The 22723-nt window shown below is 38.3% G+C and overlaps 3 protein-coding genes across 9 annotated transcripts in view; 1 reads left to right on the top strand and 2 right to left on the bottom strand.

The window, feature by feature from the left end:
• Positions 1-2103: 2103 nt before the first annotated feature.
• Positions 2104-6360, bottom strand: ndufs3 (NADH:ubiquinone oxidoreductase core subunit S3). Its single transcript, XM_052560243.1, has 7 exons — positions 6224-6360; positions 5793-5849; positions 5596-5693; positions 5333-5482; positions 3373-3498; positions 2950-3069; positions 2104-2368 (listed from the first exon to the last, which is right to left on the bottom strand). Exons 1-7 carry the CDS (start codon positions 6276-6278, stop codon positions 2207-2209), a joined length of 768 nt encoding a protein of 255 aa, XP_052416203.1. The 5' UTR covers positions 6279-6360; the 3' UTR covers positions 2104-2206.
• Positions 6361-6898: 538 nt separating this feature from the next.
• ptpmt1 (protein tyrosine phosphatase mitochondrial 1) lies at positions 6899-10381 on the bottom strand. Its single transcript, XM_052560551.1, has 5 exons — positions 10221-10381; positions 8779-9100; positions 8607-8687; positions 8319-8510; positions 6899-7568 (listed from the first exon to the last, which is right to left on the bottom strand). The coding sequence occupies exons 2-5, from the start codon at positions 8923-8925 to the stop codon at positions 7437-7439; spliced, it is 552 nt and encodes a 183-aa protein (XP_052416511.1). The 5' UTR covers positions 8926-9100; positions 10221-10381; the 3' UTR covers positions 6899-7436.
• The window catches only part of LOC127961450 (CUGBP Elav-like family member 1), a 26082-nt gene continuing 13241 nt past the window's right edge, over positions 9883-22723 (top strand). For 6 of the 7 annotated variants that reach the window (XM_052560548.1, XM_052560546.1, XM_052560547.1 and 3 more), the window contains exons 1-3: positions 9883-10039; positions 12843-12885; positions 20098-20220. In XM_052560548.1, coding sequence (XP_052416508.1) covers positions 20117-20220 — 104 coding nt within the window. In that variant the 5' untranslated portion in view covers positions 9883-10039; positions 12843-12885; positions 20098-20116. The remainder of the gene's footprint in view (positions 10040-12842; positions 12886-20097; positions 20221-22723) is intronic. The other variant, XM_052560549.1, reaches the window with a different exon arrangement.

Genomic DNA, 22723 nt, shown 5'->3' with positions numbered 1-22723 from the left:
ATAGCAATTAAATCATTTTTGACTAAAACCCATAATTTTGTAGATAAAGATCTTTTTGGGAATAACCTGTCAATATGATTTATTCTTTTGTAGTGGGAACTGGAAATATGTAAAAGCTTGAAGGCATTTGGAAATATGCACCTTTACCTGAACTAATAATAATAATAAAAAAACATAACAACACAGGTATCAAACAAGTGTATTTAACAGGAACTTGACTTTCAAATATTATTCAAACACACAGTTTTATAAGTTTACATTTTCATTAGAATACCCGAGAGAACTTTGTATATTTTCCTGACGCTTCTGAAAAAAAGATTTGTTTTAAATATCATTTGTTACATTTATTTTTTTTAACATAAAACTCTTGTTGTGTACATACAGTATTGTTCAAAATAATAGCAGTACAATGTGACTAACCAGAATAATCAAGGTTTTTAGTATATTTTTTATTGCTACGTGGCAAACAAGTTACCAGTAAGTTCAGTAGATTGTCAGAAAACAAACAAGACCCAGCATTCATGATATGCACGCTCTTAAGGCTGTGCAATTGGGCAATTAGTTGAAAGGGGTGTGTTCAAAAAAATAGCAGTGTCTACCTTTGATTGTACAAACTCAAAACTATTTTGTACAAACATTTTTTTTTTCTGGGATTTAGCAATCCTGTGAATCACTAAACTAATATTTAGTTGTATGACCACAGTTTTTTAAAACTGCTTGACATCTGTGTGGCATGGAGTCAACCAACTTGTGGCACCTCTCAGCTGTTATTCCACTCCATGATTCTTTAACAATATTCCACAATTCATTCACATTTCTTGGTTTTGCTTCAGAAACAGCATTTTTGATATCACCCCACAAGTTCTCAATTGGATTAAGGTCTGGAGATTGGGCTGGCCACTCCATAACATTAATTTTGTTGGTTTGGAACCAAGACTTTGCCCGTTTACTAGTGTGTTTTGGGTCATTGTCTTGTTGAAACAACCATTTCAAGGGCATGTCCTCTTCAGCATAGGGCAACATGACCTCTTCAAGTATTTTAACATATGCAAATTGATCCATGATCCCTGGTATGCGATAAATAGGCCCAACACCATAGTAGGAGAAACATGCCCATATCATGATGCTTGCACCTCCATGCTTCACTGTCTTCACTGTGTACTGTGGCTTGAATTCAGAGTTTGGGGGTCGTCTCACAAACTGCCTGTGGCCCTTGGACCCAAAAAGAACAATTTTACTCTCATCAGTCCACAAAACGTTCCTCCATTTCTCTTTAGGCCAGTTGATGTGTTCTTTGGCAAATTGTAACCTCTTCTGCACATGCCTTTTTTTTAACAGAGGGACTTTGCGGGGGATTCTTGAAAATAGATTAACTTCACACAGACGTCTTCTAACTGTCACAGTACTTACAGGTAACTCCAGACTGTCTTTGATCATCCTGGAGGTGATCATTGGCTGAGCCTTTGCCATTCTGGTTATTCTTCTATCCATTTTGATGGTTGTCTTCCGTTTTCTTCCACGTCTCTCTGGTTTTGCTCTCCATTTTAAGGCATTGGAGATCATTTTAGCTGAAGAGCCTATCATTTTTTGCACCTCTTTATAGGTTTTCCCCTCTCTAATCAACTTTTTAATCAAAGTACGCTGTTCTTCTGAACAATGTCTTGAACGACCCATTTTCCTCAGCTTTCAAATGCATGTTCAACAAGTGTTGGCTTCATCCTTAAATAGGGGCCACCTGATTCACACCTGTTTCTTCACAAAATTGATGACCTCAGTGATTGAATGCCACACTGCTATTTTTTTGAACACACCCCTTTCAACTAATTCAACTAATTGCCCAATTGCACAGCCTTAAGAGTGTGCATATCATGAATGCTGGGTCTCATTTGTTTTCTGAGAATCTACTGAACCTACTGGTAACTTGTTTGCCACGTAGCAATAAAAAAATATACGAAAACCTTGATTATTCTGGTTAGTCACATTGTACTGCTATTATTTTGAACAATACTGTAGGTACAATTCTCAACAGTTTTTAACAAGTGTCAAGGGATAGACATGTCTGCAAAAAATATATAAATTAGAAATGATATGCAGAAACGGGAGCGTTTTTCATTGTTTTATTTAGATCTTATATACATGAATAAGTTCTGAGGACTTATCTGAGCCTATGTGTATAACTCTCATGGGTCAGGACACAGAGTGGGGGTTACTTTGCTGGTTCATCCCCAGATTCGAGCTTAGGAGCGTCTTTAGGCTCGCGGTATGCGGGAAACGCTTCCCAGGGACTGTTCAAGTCAAACTTACGGAACTCCTGGGCGAGCTCAACAGGTTCAGCCACAACCCGCTTCACTTCATCATCATAACGTACCTGAAAGAGGAGAAAAACAATCAACATTAATGAATACACACACAGTAATGGTTCACATTTTATATTTATATACATACATATGCAATATATATAAAAACATTTTTTAATGCGCAGTTGCTTTGTACCTTTTAACACAAACTATTATTTTAAAGTCTCTCATGTTCATTAATGCTGCATTTATTCAATCAACAATACAGTAAACACTAATATTGTGAATTATTACTACAGTTTACAAAAAAAAAAAATCATCTGTTTGAATGCGTTTTAAAATGTAATTTAATCCTGTGATGCAAGGATGAATTTTCAGCAACCATTACTCCAGTTTTTAGAGTCACATGACCCTTCAGAAATCATTGTAATATGCCGATTTGGTGCTTCTTTCTCAGTTTCTTTCTTATTCTTATCAATATTGAAAATAGTTGTGCGGTTTAATATTTTTGTGGAAGCGATGGTACATTTTTTTCAGGATTTTTTTTATTATATGAAAAGAACGTTCAAAACATCAGCATTTACAGTTCAACAACAAAAACATTTCTGAGAAACAGAGACGGCATTCAGTAAGCAATATTCAGTGCATTTACCTCAACATATCCAGACAAAGGAAAGTCTTTTCTGAATGGATGACCTTCAAATCCATAATCGGTCAAGATGCGCCTCAGATCTGGATGGTTTGCGAAGAAAACTCCAAACATGTCCCAGATCTGTATTGTAATATAATTTCATAATGAAGCAACGCTAGCTCTAAAATCTGATAAAACAGACATAACATCTGCATAGTACAGCTATGCCGCATGACCTCATGGACCACTGACTAGACATTCACAGTCATTTGCAGTCTGCAGAGTGTCATAGCGGGAGGGAAGAAGAAGCTCGGGGGCTCCACTGCGAAGCACTGCAGCATGTGTTGGAGTATATTGCAGACTAAACAGACATCTATTTTTGTATTTTTTAATACACAAAGCTCAAAATGTGTTCATGAAACCTGATCACAATAAGACACATACCTCTCTCTCATACCAGTTAGCTGCCCGGTGCACAAGCACAGAGGAGTCAAGAGGAGTCAGCTCATCAGTGTAGGTCTTTACTCGGATACGAGAATTATAGCGCAGGGACAGCAGATTATACACAATCTAAATGAGGAAATATTGGATCATCAATCCTTTTGCAGTATAACAGTTTGAGAAATGTTTGATTTTATTCTGTTAAATGCACAAATATTTCCCATGTTTATAACTTCTCCCATCCAGACTACCAAAAAAAATTACGTTTTGCATGATATTTTTTACAAGAATATATTTTTGTGGGACACACACACACACACAAAGATTTACAGTTGCAATCAAAATTACTCAACCCCTCAGAGACTGCAGTACTTTACAAATACAAGCTTTTCTGAAGGTCCAGGCTAAAAATGTAATTGCATCTATAACAGTTCACTGGCATATTAAAAGTGATAGTCAATATATAATGCAATATTTTTGAGTAAAGATTTTTAATAATACTGCTATGTCATAATTATTCAACCGCTATTCCGCATTGCGGTTTTTAAATCACTTATTTGCATGGTGGGTAATAAAACTGTCTCAAAACACAATTAAGCCTCTATTAAAACCAGAATAAGCTTGAGCTGTTACACATACATACATACATAGTTAGCCCATGCATGTGCTGAAGTTGAGTAGCAACAATGTCAACAGAGATCTCACAAAAGCTAAAGATAATAAATATTGTATTACTTTAGAAAGGCTAAGGCTATATGAAGATTTCAAAGACATTGAAAGTTCCTAGAGACACAGTTCTCAGCCGTATTCCTTAGCTTAAAGTGTCTTTTACCAGAAAACCTTTGAGGGTGTTGAAGAAAAACAAGCACAATATCATAAAATGCTTAATCAGAGCAACTGAGAAAAATCTGCAATGTACAGCCAAAGACTTGCAAGATGACCCGATGAGAGGAGGAAAACCATTTCAATGCACTGTGTAAGAAGATCACTAGACAAGTATGGCCTTCAAGTTGAGACAAAGCAGAGATCTTGATGAATACAGATCAAGAAGAACAAAAGGCCAACTTGAACTTGATAAAATACATTTGTGTAGACTTGTGGAGCTCTGGAGGAATGTTTTATGGAGTGATCTGACCAAACTGCAACTTTTTAGACCCATGGATCAGTGGCATTTCTGCTGCAAAAAAGGCTAAGCTCATAAGCAAAAGAACGCCATCTCCATCCTCAAACTTGGAGGTGGATCAGTCCTGTTATGGGGTTTCTTTACTGTAGAAGGAAGTGGAAATCATGACTATATGAAGGACATCATGGATTCTTTAAAGTATCAGGCCATTTTGACAAGAATTGTGATGCCTTTGGTGCAAAGACTGAAGCTGATGATCAATGGACTTTCCTGCAGGACAGTCATCCCAAAGTACACTATCCAAATCTACTTCTGCTTGGTTCAGGGATCAGTCATAGAATGTACTTGAGTGACCTGTTCAGTCTCCAGGCTTAATTCCCATTGCAAATATCTGGTTGAATTTGAAGAAAGCAGTGGTAATGTGAAAACCAATGATTATCAGTGATCTGGAAACTTTTTCAGGCGAGGAATGGGACAAGACTGAAGTAGAGGGGTAACAGAAGCTTCTAAACACTTACAGACAGCGGTTATTGGTGATTTTAAAGAAAAAAAGATTCTGCACAAAGGGGGTTGATTAATTTTGAACATTAAGGTTTAGAGCCAATTTTAATTTTTATCATGATTCGTCAGTGTTCCAGAGAATCCCTCAAAAGTGAATTAACAAACTTTCTCTAATACTTTACTGATGCCTTTGTTGAACTGATTTCATAAAATGTTGTTTTCCTTAGCAAAATGTCTTGCAGGTCAACGGGGTTGAATAATTTTGATTGCAACTGTAAATGATCCTATTTTTTTTTTTACTTTTTTATTTATTTTTTTATTAAGACTGAGCATGCTCACCTCAAAGCGGTACTGCCTTGTAGGGACATCCACTGCTGTCAGGTCAATCATGTTGTTGAACTGAGAGTTTGTGTGATCCTTCAAGAAGGTAAGAACGGGTATAATCCCTTCTGGGTGGATCATTACCTCCAGCTCATTAAAGCAGGTCACCTACAATTTGACCAAAAGGATGTACGTGAGAGAACCATTGAGGAACAGCAGAGTGCGTCGTCAATATGTCACTAATCGGTCATCTGAAAAGGATACATTTAACCATAACTGACCTGAACTTGTTGCACATATTTGGGGAGAATCTCTGCAATATATTCTCCGAACTCGGACAGCTGAGTGTGTGTGACTGGATCCTTAGGCCTCACAGTAGCTAATGCAAAAACACATATAAACGTGACACATCAACAACAACAACAACAACAACACCTCTTAACAACAACGACAAACCCAACACCCCAAATCTACTCACGTCTGGTTTCAGTTGTCGTTGTTCTTGTCTGGACAACAGCAGCGCTCTGTCTAGCAACTATGAGAGAGATTTAGAGAAAACACAGAGCTGAGATTACGACAGGTTTAAATCAAGACTTTAAAATGAATTAAATTATAAGCTTGTGTTCAACTAAATTCAAAATTAACGACATTCATGCAAAAAAACAACAACAAAAACACAACCCAAATAATAATAAAAGCAGCTGTACTGGCATAATAAAGACTGAGTCGACGCTGTCATTAGCGTTCAGTGTGTTTGTACTGACAGCTAGAGAGTAAGAGGAAAGGTCAACAGCGAAGAACAGCACAAACACAGAAGAGCGGGTTGTGAGTCCTGCACAGTGAAAATAATAGTGATTACGTAAATAATTCACCACCATGCGGTCAGTGCTGTCCTTGCTTGTTTCTTACCGTTTAGACTTCTTCCAAAACCGCTGCGGACAAATCTAAACAAGGAGGCCGCCATCTTTACTCCCACATCGCGTCCTTCCTCGCGGAATCCGTTAACACTGACGCTGCGAGTGTATTTCTCAGTGCGCTGCTGCCATCTTCAGGCCGAACAATCGAGCCCTTTAACAGCTTGACTTATGAAATAATTGTCAGATAAAAAATAAAAAGGTTAAATTGACCTAAACAAATTTTGAATTGTGCATAAGTGTTCTATGATTGTTTTATTCTGTGGTTCATATATTAATAAGACATAGTGATTACAGATCACAAATATATATATTTAAATATATATATATATATATATTTTTTTAGAAGCCCAAACTGAGCAAAAATAGCCAATATGGAGTTGCAGTTGTTATTTACTTAAGAAACACAATTTTAATTGAAGTGTAAATTAGTGAGATTTTTATTGAAAGGCATTTTACTTACTAAAAAGGTTTGAACTATCGATCTCAGTCAGTCGGGGGGCAGAAAGCATGTGGTAGATTAGGGTGTATATTACAGGTGTTTAAGCAACATTTTGATCACGTTGATAATTTAGACACACTAGAAATGAATTGATCAAATATGGCACAGTACACCTTCTAGGGTTAAAAACACTGACCCTGGATTTCAGTAAAAAAGATAATCACATACTGAGGTTTGTCATATTTATTAAAATACATTGCAAATGGTCTCTCTCAGTTTCTTTATACTATATAGCCATTAAAAACATCATTAAATTATTTGACTCTGTTAAGCTGCCAAGACAGGATTTCCTACTGTTTACAATTTTAAAATATCATGACCTTATAGATATCATCCACAAAGAAAATACCAGATGCAGTTTTTTAACAACTCCTAGTACAAAGAAGTCAGTTAGAAGCTCTGGATAAAAAAAATAAATAAAAAAAAAAAACTTTAAAAACATTACATCACTTACTCAATCAAAAATAAATAGTATTTGTAAATTCACTGTCTAAAACATCTGAGGTAATATATATTTTTATTCACAATGTAATTGTTGATCCAGATGGATGTTATTATAGCTTAAAGTCTTCTTTTGAGTACAGTACACAAATTCTTAAAAGAATATATAGAAAAATATGCACTCCAACAAGGAAAAACAATGAATTACGGCTGTACAGTATATCAGATTAAGCATAATTGTCAGCGGTTGTACACTGTATATTTTCTAGCTGGACTCAGGACTGCACACTTGCTTGTAGTACTCCTGCAGTATCTCCAACTGGTCTGAGCGGAGCAGCACATGAGGCCGGACCGAGGCTAGCACCTTATAGGCCTCCTCTGGACTCCAACAGTGCAGCTGGGAAAGAAATAATTGATGTTTAACTCATGGCTGTAACCACCACAGACACTGAGAATAATCAGATAGGAAAAAATTCCCCCCTCCCCCTCAATATTTGAAGATTTAATCTTCTTCTGCTTTGTTGCACTTATTTTACACAAATATATTTTTGTTGTTAGGATGACAAAAAGTTTTAAAGCTAAATTTTCAGGTCAGGTCAGGTCAGACAGGTCTGCCTCAGTGATTTAACAACAATCATTCAAGTTTTTAATTAAAAAGAGTGAAAAGAGTGTGAGGTCATAAGTAGCTAAACATTTAATATTATCGTTTTACAAAAGAAAGGTAAAAATATCCATTGATTCAAACTACTTGACTTAATCATTAAATTCCTTTAAACAAGGACTCTGCCTACGCTGTCAAAAAGGAACAAATTAATATAAAGAATATACTGTCTGGAATTGTGCATGGTTTATTTTTTAAAAAGAGAAGTGAAGCTAAATTACAAAAGTCCCTTTGAACTCTGCTTATGTGGGTTTTATTTAGAGAAGTGATCACTACATATAATTTTTTCCTCTCCCAAATTTCCCACCAATAAAATTAAGACACTAAAGATTATAAATGCTCCATTAAAAAAAGTACCTGACAAATATGCAACCACACGATGACAAGTACTGTTCACTTTGGTGACCTATGACATACAGTAGAGCTTTGGTATATATTGCTGCTGGTTTTGTTATTGTTCATGATGTATCTCAGACTCATACCCACCCTGATGAGGTATGCAGCTGCTATAGTTGCACTGCGTGAGCGGCCAGCCTTACAGTGAATATAGACACTGGTGCCCTGCTCTCTGTGTTTCAAGGCAAAGTCCACACCCTTGTGAATGTGCTCTAGGCTGGGAACACCTGTCAGGTCCACCGTGCTGAGTCTGATCTGCTCAACACCAACATCTTGCCACTCCTGTTATGTGACCAACAGGAAAACAACATCCTGAGATGTACATCGACATTTAATTATGGGTTGGTAATGAGTGACAGATGTGGTAGAGATACTAACCTCAGCTGAATTGCAGAAATATTTTGTCTCATATTCTTCATTCATAGTAATAACTCCTCTGACTTTCTCTTTTTGGACCAACTAAAACAAAATGAAATAAGATTAAGATTAAGCATTAGGTGATTCCTGAAACAAGACTGGAGTTTGTCAAATGATAAATGGTAAATCTTACCTCCTCTGTCATTGACTTGAATGGAAGAGCACCGAGAATGACAGTAGGGTCCACGCGGTTATACCATTGTCTGGAAGTGATTTTTTCCATGACAATATTGTAAGCGAGCGTGGGGTAAAATAAAGTCCTCGCTAGAACACTCGACATCGTTCCTCGTCTGAACAAACGACACGAACGACTTCAAACGTGTCACAAGAGTTTCATTCTCACTACTCCTGCATATCCACTTTACATGAAACCTGAAGCAGGCTTGGTTTTCTTCGACGCATGGTACAGATCCTCATCCTCAATATTGCCATCTTCTGTTTTGGAGGTTGATTCCCTAAACACAGATTTGGAAAGGGAATAAATTCACTGAACCAAGAACGCCTTTAGTTAGCCATCCAGTCAGGTGGCCAGATATTGAAGAAACACATTTTGTCTGATGAGATTTGAAATGAAAGTCATGGCCTACATTTGTATGAGTCTCGTGGAATTTTGCAGTGTAATTTTTATGAATGAACATCAATTAATTAATTTCATTATGATGTACTTATTCAAAATACTACAATACAGCGCAAAAGAGTCAATAATGATGATGAGCACTGGCCCTCTATGTCAAAAAGGAAAACAAAAAACAAAAACAAATCAGTGTGTTAAATCTTAGTTTATTTGTCATACTCTAGTTACACGTGCACTAGAATGCACCTTTAAGGTGTTCTTGTTACAGTACAATTATACATTGAAGTACCAAGTAATTTACAGCTGCACAGACGTTAAAAGCCCACTTCACATTTAAACAGTCCATCAATTACATCCGTTTGACGTTTATCTCCATATCGCACGCGCAGACTTCTTGGGCTTTTATTGACTTGAGCGACCACGTGAGAGAAACGCACATCTGTGTCCTCGAGAAGGGGGAACGTCTTCTAACCAATTGCTTTTAACTGTTGCTGTAAGTTTTTCTAAGCGAATTCACATTAAACATAAACAGAAGTTGTTCTCACAGTCGCGTCTATCAAGTCTTTGACACCAGAATCACATATTTATCCAAAACATTTCGACAGAGGCTCCACCCCACTCCCCTTTTAATAAATGTGATGGTGCATGCAGGAAAGACAGCCATTTTGCACCGTCCCTCTTTCACCCAGAAAGTAGGTTGTCGTGGGAAGACGTAATCAGAGAGAAATATTAACTCACAAATCCCACTACACAATCATTCCACTGTGTCAGCACACCGTACCTACTCAGTTTCTTCCGTTTGCAAAAGGGGGCATCGAGGGTAAGTGTTGATTTTGCGTGGTTGTAGCCGCGCGAGCTAATCGGTGGTTGTTTACGGTCGCTAGCACGCGCTAACATGCGTCATTATGTAAGAGCCGATCGACCACAGCGCGTCGTCATGTCGTTTGTAACGTTAGATAATCTTTGATCAGTAGTGCATGCACAGTTGCGTCGAGAGTTACCTGAACTTGTGTAACTTCGGTGCGCTCTTCTGCTAAGTTTAAGCATCATGGAGAAGTGTAATGATGCAAAGCAATGAAAAAGCTGCAGGTGATGTGCAGGATTTGGACAGGTCGCTCCCTCCCTGTGTTGCACATGCGGTCTTTACATCGCATGTATGTCCACTGAGATAGCTCTGGTAATGAACAAACTAGAGGTCCTGTTGGAAAACGCATGGTCACTCCCTGGCTAAATGAATTCAGCTAGTGTGTTAGTGTAGTAGTAGTGTTACGTTTTTAGCACAGAAGTCCTGTCATGTTCGCCCGTTTTGAAATGGTCCTTCTGCAAAAAAAAAAAAAATGCAACTTTGTGGCTCAATCTCATATCGATCAAATGGAGGTATCGATCCCAGTAAAAGTTAGTCTTGGGACACTCCGAGCGCTAGTCTCGAATAGAAACGTCTCTTGTTTACAGAGCTTTTGCTTTCTTTTTTCAAGGCTGACGTGCTAATAAAATATAAATACACCACACTTAACTGCTTCTGAGGTCATCACATTCATTGGCAGTGTTTGGATAGCTTAGAGCTCATATAGCTGCTTGCTTCCACTGAGTCTGTCAATAAATTGGGTAAGGTTATATATACGTTAATGAGAAATGAGAAATTACTGTTAAGTGTCTGGCCGCCTGCTTTGAGCTCAGAGGCCTGTTGAACTGTGAAAGCTGCTGCTGTTCAAGACTGTCACGTGAACTACCGCTATCATTTGATAAGAGCTTCACAATGTTCGATTGTGCATTTATTTCCAAGCCAAAACCCATGTACAGTTATGATGGAGCTCTCTGAAAATGGCTTGAGGAATCCATAAAGTATCATTATAGTGGCTATAGCAGGACCTGTCGGTGCTTAATGCAATTATAATCTAATGTGGACTGTGTTCTGTTGGGAATGCTTTATCATTTTAGTGTTGCGACCTTCAGTTCTGGTTTGGTATAGAAATAATTAGTTATGTCTAAAATGGGAGCCTTGTAGGTTAAAGCTTTTCAGGGAGAAGACAACATAAGTTGATAACATTGAACAAGAACAAGACCAGTGCCGTTAAGAGCCAGGTCCGTTTTGCTTGACGTGATAGCTTGTAATGAGCTCTTTGGGGTATTTGTGTGCCGTAATAATTGGGACCCCAATAACCAAAAAGTAAACAAATATATATTTATACTATGGTTAATGGAAACCTCGAATCAAGCTGTTAATGATATGCGCCTTCGGTTCTTTTATAAGCGCTAACTTCACGTACGAGCTGAACGGAGCGGTACAATCGACTGAATCACAGTTCAAGACTGGCGCGCGAATCACCGTATACTCAGCGAGAGCTCGAGAAGTGTAAGATGTGCGCGAGCCATTCATGTTGCGAGGATGATGGTCAAATATGTGAGATATTTGAATTATTTAGAGAAACAGCGACTTTAAAATGACCTCGTGAAAGTCGAGCAGTACCTATAAAAGACAAATAAAATAAAAAGTGATGAAAAGAGGAGAAAACTGTTTTTCAACCAGCACTAATGTTATAAAAATATTTTTAAACTACTCATGACCACTTTTATTAGAATTTATCACGTTTTACTGTAGGCTTATTTATTGTTAAAAAATAAGTCTATAACGTAGAAGATATATTAGATAATCTGCTAAGGGAATATATTTTTCCCTAGAATATTATTACAACTGTGACTTTAGCTATTGGATCTAAATATGCAGGTGGTTCCTTCATTACAAATGCTATATTGATTAATTAAGTCATTATTGGCCTGGTATTAATAAGCTAGTCTTATAACTGTTAAGGTGTAAGAAATAATATTGATATGAGAAAATGTTGTTAAATTGACTTCACTTGGCAAGTTGAATTAGAACATCTGTCAAACTATAGCCTGTAAGTGCCTAAATAATATAAAATGTTATACAAACACACACAAACATATATGTAATTGTTAACTATGATGTTACTCTATTGCACCAACTTTGCATAGATGATAGCGCAAAAGACCATTTCACAAAAATAAGTAAGCAAACAAATAAATAAAACTTATGAGTGAGCATGGCCCTGGACTCTAAACCGTTAACACTTCAACTGTGTGTAATTGTAATAAAGTATGCCCCTTGTGTGTAATTGTCCTCTATTTGATCACTTTTTTGTGAATTTAATGGTATGTTTTATCCATAAAATTTTATGCAACTAATTTTAAACACAAAGGTAACCATTCTGAAGAAACAACCAAAATTGTGAAAAAGTGAACATGTTGCACTGTAGGTCTGTATTATCTTAATGCATTGGCAATATATGCCTGTATTGTGCTTTTGCATTACATTAGGTTTCATTAGATAAAACCAGTTGTAACTGACCTGTTCAGTCCTTATCAGACATTGGCAGGATGTGCAGCATCGATTCTCTTGTAAGATCTGTCCGTCTCCATGGCTTGATTGTTGAAGGAAAAACCCAACTCTAATAGAGCCAGTATAAATAATACACAAAGATAGCAAATGAGCCCCTGTGTCTTTCTCAACATGGTAAAGGACAGCAAGTCCACAAATACTGGGAATCAGCACAGATGTTCATTGATAAAATGCAGGTCTAACCGTACGGCTGTTCTTTCTACAGATTGACGGGAGCAACATTTCAGAAAAGCGAGGCCACTGAGAGGGTAAGTGTTTTTCACTTTTGTGTTAAGATGCGTTACAGTGGACTGTTTGTTAAGCAAGACATCACAATGTCGTGCATGAATGTAGGAAAGGTAGGTATTCATATTCCAAATGACTGGCGCTCAGAACCTGATTTGACTAGAATCATTAGACAACTTAGAGGTTGCAGATGAGATGATTTTCAGTCCATATAAAGCCTGACAACACGTCTAATCAGAAAAACGACTATACTGGTTCCTGAACTAAGGTTTCTGTTCTCGCCTCTGTCATAGAAATGAGCAGTTGTGGCCTGTGCTCCTCAAACTGCTTGGATGTTTGGAGCTTGTAGTTCCTAGAGTTACACTTTTAACGAGAGCCACCGGTGTCATCTGTAAACGCTTACATGACAATGCTGCTAGTGCTTGGATAATTAGTGTCGTTTTATGTCAGCTTGTAATAAAGTATTAGACATGTGGAGATCATATGTCATTTAGGATTTTGCACCTTCATTTCTGTCAATTGATGTTGTTCTGTTAGAGAGCTGCATGAAGCAAAATTGCATAAAATTAACTCTGTTCCTAAGTGTTTAGTGCTCAGAATTGGAGACAAACAGTTTCCTTGGTTACTTGTTAGTGCGCACACACACACACACACACACACACTATTGTGTGTTGATGCTGCTATGGTGGGCCATTCTTTGCAGTTAGATATTTGTCCTGCATGGCAACACCTCCATTATCTGCAACTGCGGGCTGGCAATTCCAACATACTCTGTACTCATATTTGTGTGTATTTACATAAATACTAAGGGATTTCAGAAGAGTGTTCGACTAGAGGGTCTAGAGTGCAGTTGTAGGCGTGAGTTTACGAGCGCTTAGTGCAACGTCAAGAGGGTTTATGTCTCCGTTACAGGGGGAAGGGATGTGTGTCAAAGTGTAGGCTCTTTAAAGGAGCCATCAAGCATCTGCAACTTCACCTTTAAGAGACTCATGAGGAGCCCAAAATACTTGTACTGAGCTACTGAAAGTCTTCAGTTTAGTTTTGTGCTTGCCAATATTAATGCTTTAAGGCAAGAAGCTTTCTGGCTTCGACTTCTGTCAGATTTGGCTGTAGTAAGTTCATGTCTGACAGTTGCTGCCCCACGCAGCTGTTAAATCGTGACAAGGCTCTCCAGGAGGGAGTTACCACATGGAGGTCAGCAGCACCTGTCGGGAACATTCCTGCTAATGTGGCTAATGAATGCCATTAAATACCCAAGTAATTATTCCCATACATATAAACATCTCCAATATATGATACTACTACTGTTGTTGTTTTTTTTATTCTTTTCTTTAGTGTTGCATGTAAGGGACTGCATCTTGTAGAATGACTGGTTCTACTGTTTGTGCTGCACAAGCTTATGTTGGTATCGTTGGTAATTTTGCAGTTATTATGATACACTTTTCAGTATTCTTAGACAGAGCTGGACTTTCTTTTTGAGATGACTTTGCACAGGAATTGTTTGAGGAAGGGCTGCTGGTGATCAGAGATTGATTTGACTGTGACGAGAGTTTTATCAAGTTAACAGTTTCTGTAACTTATTACACAAAGGGCAACGCTGTTTAGCTTCACTAACTAGATGGTAGGGCTGTGCAAAAAATCGAATGCGATTTTCATGCGCATCTCGTCAGTAAAGGCGCTCCTGTGATTAGAAGTACATCTACAGCACGTGCGTTCAGATCAGGATTGCCAGGTTTTCAAAACAAATTCTGCCCACTTGCTCCACAAAACTACAAAACTAGCCCAATCATGTTTCCAGGAGGGCAACGTGCTCTAAGCTGCTGTCGAAACACAACACGGGAACCGCTGGCACAGTCAGAACTTATGTATTTCTGAAGGAGGGACTTTATAGAACAAGGAAGTCATCAGCTAAGTGAATTGTGTGAAAAATACGTTTTTTTTTTTGTTTGTTTGTTTTACATGGGAAACATGAACACATGTTATATTGCACACTGTAAACACAATCAAAGCTTCCAAAAACACAAAAAATGTGACCTTTAAATAAATTCAATGCACACAGACTGAAGTAGTTAAAGTCTTTGGTTCTTTTAATTGAGATTATTTTGGCTCACATTTAACAAAAACCCACCAATTCACCATCTCATCAAGTTAGAATACTTTGAGACCATTTTTTGTGAATTGTTGGCCTTCTGGAATGTATGTTCATTTACTGTACATGTTCTCAATACTAGGTAGGGGCTCATTTTGCTTTAATTACTGCCTCAATTCAGCGTGGCATGGCGAAGTATTAAAGGGGGGGTGAAATGCTATTTCATGCATACTGAGTTTTTTACACTGTTAAAGAGTTGTATTCCCATGCTAAACATGGACAAAGTTTCAAAAATTAAGTTGTAGGTTTGAAGGAGTATTTCTGTTCCAAAAATACTCCTTCCTGTTTGTCACAAGTTTCGGAAAGTTTTTTTCGAGTATGGCTCTGTGTGACGTTAGATGGAGCGGAATTTCCTTATATGGGTCCTAAGGGCACTTCTGCTGGAAGAGCGCGCGCTCCCGTATAGCAGAGCACTAAGAGCACAACAGACTTCACTGATCAGAGCGAGAGCGTCACAAAATGTCACAAAAGGAGTGTTTTTGGTTGCCAGGGCAAGACAACCCTGCACAGATTACCAAAGAAAAAACCGCATTAAGGGACCAGTGGATGGAGTTTATTTTTACAGAGCATCAAAGGAGTTGTGCAAGTGTTTGTGTTCCCTGCATTTTGAAGATGCTTGTTTTACAAACAAGGGCCAGTTTGACGACGGATTTGCGTATCGTTTATTTCTTAAGGATGATGCAATCCCAACAAAAAAGGGTCACGATCGTGTGTTGGAACCGCAGGCGGTGAGTAAAACTGCTTCAAATATCTCTTCCTCCTTGTTAGCGCGTCCGCCTCCCATCGGAGAGCCGGGTTCGAGCCCCGCTCAGAGCGAGTCGTTGCTGCTGCTGCTCTCGTTCAGTTTCAGCCTCTGGATCTGATTCTGGATCATGAATAAACGGCTGAATCTGACTGTTAGCCATGGTTTATTTTGGATGATGTTTTTTTCCTCAAGGTAATGTCAGAGCCGTTAAATATGTTTTTCAACGGCTCTGGGTAATGTCACAGCTTCCAAACGCTCTCAACGCAAAAGCCTACTGGCGCTCGTGATTCTTTAGCTCCGCCCACACGTCACGCCTCCAGTCGGTCGTGTGTTTTTCCGGGAAAAATCGGTACAGACTATCTTTCTCTTATGAATATAATAAAACTAAAGACTTCTTGGAGTTATGAAGGATGCAGTACTACTCTATAGGTACTCAAGATTAACAGGATATTGAGTGAAAACGAGCATTTCACCCCCCCTTTAAGTGTTAAGTATTAAATTATTTCTTGGTAAATGGGTACAGTGACTTTGGTTTTCAAAAAACACAATGAATCAACACCAGCAGATGACATTGCACCCCAGATCATCACAGATTGTGGAAACTGGACTCTCATCTGAAAAGAGGACTTTGGACCACTGGGCAACGGTCCAGTTCTTCTCCTTAGTCTTTAATGTTGTCCATAGTTTTTTTTTTTTTTTTAAGTTTAGTTTTTTAAAGTATCGATTCAGGCACCGTTTAGGCACTGGTACCATTTTAAAAGTATCGATATGGCACCGGTATCATTAAAAACACAATCGATACCCAGCCCTATGTTAAATACAAATTCAGTCATCGTTAAAATATTTTCTGACGTTGCATCCATATGCTACTTGACTAAAAAGATATAATGTGTAGATTACACTAACATTAGGTTGCTTTTAGCCATACCCTGAAGTTGGTTCACTCTCCGGATATGAAACCAAGTAAAACATTAAATCAACACAATAAAATGCTGCATCCCATGTCTAGTTAGGCTACACATAATACTTTGCTGGTGTAGAGAAAGGTAATATTTCTAAATGTGTAGCAAAAAATGCACCAGTATAGAGACCCTTCAGATTTACTGCCTGTGCTCTTCGTCACCTTTCTTAACCTGAATAAGTCTCTAAAGAACACTACTCTGCCTTAACTAAAGATATTTTATTTGAGATAAAAACAATTTAAACATACTAACCTGCAAGTGTAACTAGACAACAAAATGAAATGGCACGTTTATAATATGACTGCTTTAATGTAAAGATTACAAATAAATAAGTAATTATTCAGATACTTAACTAACTTTACATCATGGTAAAAATGGTGCATGTGAAACATCCAGTATGTGCGTGTGCTATTCAGGACAACAGAATTAATGGAGGGTTAATGCATTTTTCTACCATTGATTCCTCTAAGCTGCTCTGGATCTTGGCAAAGATGCTTGCTGTATTTTTAAATGCTTCTGGCGTCTAATGCCCTGCGTATCACAGAAATCATATGCTCTCAAGGCAGTGAAGTGAACCAGACCTCAGGGTTTTTTTTTTGTTTGTTTTTTTTTTACAAAGTCTTTTCTACGCTTTGAAAATATTAGTTCCAATAGAACTGTTGCTGTTTTAATTTCTGCCGTTTTGTTTTGGACATTAAGTGAGCTGCGCCTGTTATGGATGCGCGGTATACCGGTACTGCAAAAATACCGGTATAAATTATATTTTTTAAATGGTACAATATAATAATTGTGCTCAATTCGGTATTTGATGCGCTGCCCTTTCGAAGTTCACTGCTAGGCGGCAATGTGCTACCCAAACAGATCCGAGTCACTTGAATCTGGCAAAAACTGAAAACGGAGAAACAAGTTGGATCAAAGTGATCAAGCTAATTCTACATGCCCGCAATTAATAAAGAAGGCAGTAGGAGTGAAATATGGCATTACTTGGCCTTCAGAGGTATTGAAAAAGGTGAAGCTACAGACGTGAATGCACCACTATGCAAACTCTGTTTGAAATCATGTGTCGCAACAGGAGGCAACACTTCTAAGCATTTGTCTCTAGCTCATCCTGACTTATTCAAGGAGTTCAGAGATCGACAGGTGAGTCCATCATTCAGCTAATTTAATTTTATTCACAACAGTGATCAGCGCACATAGCCAACTTATAAGATACGGTAAACAGGAAAGCTCAAATAATCTCGCATGACACGCTGGAACCAATAAATGAAGTTTAGGTCTCATAATTTTTGCACTTTCAAACAATAATATATTAATTGAATTTGAATAAATAAAGAGATTAGTAATATAAATTTTAGTACTAGTGATACTAAAATAAATGTCATATTACTATTGCTGCCGCTGTGGCAACCTCTAGAGGAATCAGCCAAGAGAGAGAGTAATAGTACTAATATGAATATCACTAATATTAATGTTAGAATAACACCTTACACTTGTAAACTACATTTGTAAACATTCATTTGGTAACCTGACCTAACAGTATTATAACATGTATTAACCTAGATCAATCAGTAATTAAACTAATACTAGTTTAGCATGTTAACATTTCTTTATGGAATGCATTTAACCTACTGTATGTTCCCTGGCTTGTCTGTAGTTTTTTTTTTTTGTGTGTGTGAACCGTTTTATACTTTTGGTTTGTACATTTGGTGCAGCAGAGTTTCAAGCTGTGTTTTTTTTTTTTTTAAATGAAATTGTTTCAATTCATTAAACTTTTGAGGCTGGTTATTAGTCACCTGTGGTATCGATTTAGTTTCGATACCGAGGTATTAGATTCTGGTATCGTACCGAAGCCAAAATTGTGGTATTGAGCCATCCTTAGCGCCTGTAGTAGGTTGCCAGTTTTTGACCCTTGGCATTCTGAACTGCTGGCACAACATGTTGCTCTTATCAGGATGTAGTAATAAAAGTTTATATTTTTGTTGTCATGCAGAGAGAAATGAGATCGAGGTTCCACATAATGACTGACTGATAGGTGGTTGGTAAATGTCCACCTATGTTCAGTCAGCTGTGTGTGTGATGTATTCTCAGCTGCTAGGTTGTTCCAGATGCTTCTGTATAACTCCATTTGTCCACAGTGCTGTCTGTCTGTGCCAGTGTTTGAGAGTGAGTTTGTTGTTAGATGAACTGTGCTGACCATATGCTCTGCCCCTCCACCCTCCTCCCCAAAGGCCTATAACACTGCCTTACATAGACAGTCCATGAATAAGCCACACAGTCACTCAGCAGTCATTAAAACATGGCATGGCCTACGGTCTTCTCGGAGCATTCTCTCTATGCTTCCCAGGTCAGAAGACACATCACAGCTGCATGGCATGAGTTTCAAAGGGATGATAAATCATTGACGTGTGCAGCGTTGGACAGTTGCTTTAGAACCAAAAGTTGAGGTGCTGCTAGTAGTAGTTTGTATTTCGGGAGACTTGCCGTAGTTTAGAAATGTTGTCGATTTTCTGGGGAAATTTTAACGTTGAAATTTTTTTCCCTGATTTGCTGTTGTTTTTCTGATGCTACAGCAATACACTCACTCAAATGTGTTGTTGGAAAGTCAGGTTCATTCTAGTAAATCGTTTTGTTCGGATGTGAACGAACACAAAAGATTGAATGATTGAAATCTCTTTGCTGTTTTTAGGATTGGCTGTTTTACATCTAAGTGCTGTTCATCCTTTTGTTTGTGTTATTAGGGTCTGTTCTAGTTTGTATTTAAAAACGTATCACTTCAAGTGTCTTTCTGTCACTTCATTTAAAACTCCCTTACTTGTATTATTATAAGGGATTTTTACATTTATGGCATACAAACATGGCTCAGGTTAAATAGATTATATCATTGGTTACATTTTAAAAAGTTATTTTAAGTAACTAAAATGTAGCCCCAAATATTCCCTCAAGTTGTTTTTTTTATCTCTTTTATTAATGAGATCCTATTTTGGGCCCATATGGTCCTATGTGCTTATTTATATTTTGATAAGTTGTACAGAATGAGAGTACTCTAAACACCAATGTTATGTTACTACTGTATCAATTATAGTTGCATATATATTTTTTTTTTCAATATGAGAAACCTTTTGTGTTTGAGCTTCTACAAACTGATTTCCTTTTAAAGTGAGAACAGCTTCATCCCAGATGATAGTCTGTCGTATACATGACTATTCATATCATCCAGGAAGTGCGTCTTATTCTCCTACATATGTGTTTTATGTGTGCATGCAGTTTTGCATGCTGTCTATTGTCAGAAAACGTCTCTCTTGTTCTTTCTTTTTCCCTTTCAGTATGTGTTTACCTGTGTGTATGTGTGTGTCCTGTAATGTTTGGTGTGTTTCTGTAGCGTTTGACAAAGTCACTGGATGGATAGCATCGACGCTGAAGCCCTCTACCTGACCAAGGCGCAGCACGGGCAACCTCAATGCGAGCTTTCCCTTCCTGCTGTGGAAGTACCTGCCCTTGGCGGGTAAGAGCACATACACTACATGTCTTTTTACCCGGGGGATGAGGTTTCCCTCCACCTGCAGGTTTTCCCTCAGAGGGAAACATCTTTCAAGCAGCTTAATTTTGAAGCTGAAACTTGCTCTTTCTTTATTGCTCCTTTTTCTGAATAGTAACCATACCTGCAGTGTGCAGCCCACCAGATGTCACCGCATGGCTAGCGATGATGTCACGGCCTGTTTGAATGTCTTATAGGCCATCGAGGAAGAAATAAAATGTATTAATTGCTGAGATATTAGTTCTCTCTTTTAGAAGGGTATTTTATATATTCACACACACACACACACACACACACACACACACACACACACATATATATATATATATAATTTATGTGCATTTCTTTCTTAATGAACCAGCCTATTATAAACTACTTCATTTGTATTTTTTGTAATTAATGTGTTGATAGAATGTTATTTGTTACGTAGTCTATTGTCTATAGTGTATTGTTAGTCTGTTGCTGTTTTTGCTCTAAACCAACCAAACAGTGGACCTCAGCTTGCCTGTGGCTTGTTTTGTTTATCATCTTTGACTGCGAGCTTATAACACGACCCTTGTCGCATGACCCCGATCGGCCTGTTTCTCCCTCACTTCCGTCACCCTTCCATGCTGGAGTAGTGTGCAGCCCGGGGCCCGCTGCTGGAACCCAATTGTGTCCTGGGGCACTTCAGCTCAGGGATTACAAGAGAGCTGCCCGTCCCCATTCATTCCTGTCGCTCACTCACGCTTATCAGCATCAATCTGACACTGCACTCAGTTCTGCTTTGCTAAGAGAAAAACTCACAAAAAAAAGTCCCCCTCCATCAGCACTTTTCTTTGTGGGAGCAGGGGTGCAGCTTTCAGTGGCCTGTTGGGCCCATCCTAATCCTCAGTCCCAGCCCAGTGACCAGATCTATGGCCTGTGTTTGTCATCCTGCACAGTGCCGAGCCTCATCGTTGTCTCTCTGCTCCATGTCGATTTGAGTTTTGTGGGGTCTGATCAGCCCCTATGAGGTGTACGCTTCCCTTTCTGATCCAGCTGTTCCCATGTCACTTATGACTGAACTTGAGAGGCGTACTTGACGGATAGTCGCTGTGTGGCTGTTTAAGTGAGAGAGAGTCTGTTTTTGTGGATTCTGTCAGTGTTCACTTGAGACTTACCGACTAGTGAAGTGCTGAAGAAAATGGCCTCCTTTAAGCTGGATTTCCTGCCAGAGATGATGGTGGACCATTGCAGTTTGAGTTCCAGCTCCGTGTGAGTACAGACTTGACTGTTAGCTTGGCAGAACTTGATTTGGGTTACGTACTAATACCTTAAATTCTCCTTTGATTGATGGTCACTGTATTAGGGTGGAATGTTCTGTGTTTTTAATAGTACATTTTATTAATCTGTGGTTTGAGTGATTAACTGGTTTGTTTACTTTTTATTTGGAGCATCAGAGTAGCTATTTTTAATGTCAGGGAGTATTCTGTGGTAATGGGTTCGTTCAGGAGATGACTGTTAATGCTCATTAGAAGCCTGCTAGTACATGTTTACAACATAATTCTGCAAACGTGTTGTTTTCCACTAGAAGGATGTTTTGGCATTCATATTTTATTCACCAGCACAGTCTCCTTACATAAAGCATTTCATAATTGTTGCTCTGCTGCCTAGTCTAAAATGGAAAGTGTAACCCTAGTTTCACTTCTTGCTGGAGCATCTTGAGTGGCTGATATTATTTATAGCTTTACATGTGAAATGCAAGGGTTCATTCTTTGCCATTTTAGGGTTCTTCAGTAACGTGTTTCAGTTTTTATTTTATTTTTTTATTAAAGATATTAGGGTTGTTTGTTTGGAGGTTTTACAACCTCAAAGGGAACATTTTTGGCAAGAAACGGCTGAATTGGCCATGGAAAATTGTCTTCTCTGATCTGTTTATATGTTGTTTGCTGTGTAAGGAGGACTTCATATTGAAGGCAGCATGTATGAGGTATTCATGTTAATATGGGGGCTATAGGATAAAGATGACTATCATTTAGGACTGGGTATCATTCAAAAATGTTATACTTTAACAAGATTACATTACCTCCTAAAACTTTGGTTTTATTTTTCAGTTTGTTGAAGTTTTTACAGACTCAAAGAGTCGAAACGAAAAAGCACAATGGAATTAGATGAAATCTAAAATAGTTTCGCCCCGGTGAACACCCAGTTATCCTCTGTCCCTGATTAGATGATCTTCTGGAGAATCGGTGTTATCTGCTTGTCTGAACAAGTCATGGTTGCTGGAAAATCGACAGAATAGAAGGTTTTATTAGCTCTGCTGTCCTCGAATCGATAAACGCCATTAATCTGGCTTTCAGCTGCTGGCTAATGCTGCTCTTTGTCAGCAGCACAATGCTGTGTTTATCTTAAAGTGGTCTGTCACTCCACTGAGCAGCAGCTGCTAAAGAGAGTGATGAAGCAGTGCTTCAGGCCTGTCAGTGACGTCCCTGTCATGTCATGCTCCACT

This window comes from Carassius gibelio, chromosome B7, assembly GCF_023724105.1.
Source record: "Carassius gibelio isolate Cgi1373 ecotype wild population from Czech Republic chromosome B7, carGib1.2-hapl.c, whole genome shotgun sequence".
In the NCBI taxonomy this organism is placed as follows: Eukaryota; Metazoa; Chordata; class Actinopteri; order Cypriniformes; family Cyprinidae; genus Carassius; species Carassius gibelio.
This window is presented reverse-complemented; position numbering and strand designations above follow the sequence as displayed.

Bases quoted from the DNA above. Each gene is read 5' to 3' on its own strand.
- ndufs3 (XM_052560243.1), bottom strand. From the start codon at position 6,278: ATGGCGGCCTCCTTGTTTAGATTTGTCCGCAGCGGTTTTGGAAGAAGT. The intron at 5,694-5,792 runs GTGAGTAGATTT...TTTTTGCATTAG, and splicing joins AACGACAACTGAAACCAGAC to CTACTGTGAGGCCTAAGGAT. The intron at 2,369-2,949 runs GTAAATGCACTG...CTCCTCTTTCAG, and splicing joins CTTTGTCTGGATATGTTGAG to GTACGTTATGATGATGAAGT.
- ptpmt1 (XM_052560551.1), bottom strand. From the start codon at position 8,925: ATGTCGAGTGTTCTAGCGAGGACTTTATTTTACCCCACGCTCGCTTAC. The intron at 8,688-8,778 runs GTAAGATTTACC...ATTTTGTTTTAG, and splicing joins TCAAGTCAATGACAGAGGAG to TTGGTCCAAAAAGAGAAAGT. The intron at 7,569-8,318 runs GTGGGTATGAGT...TTTCTTTCCCAG, and splicing joins CAGCTGCATACCTCATCAGG to CTGCACTGTTGGAGTCCAGA.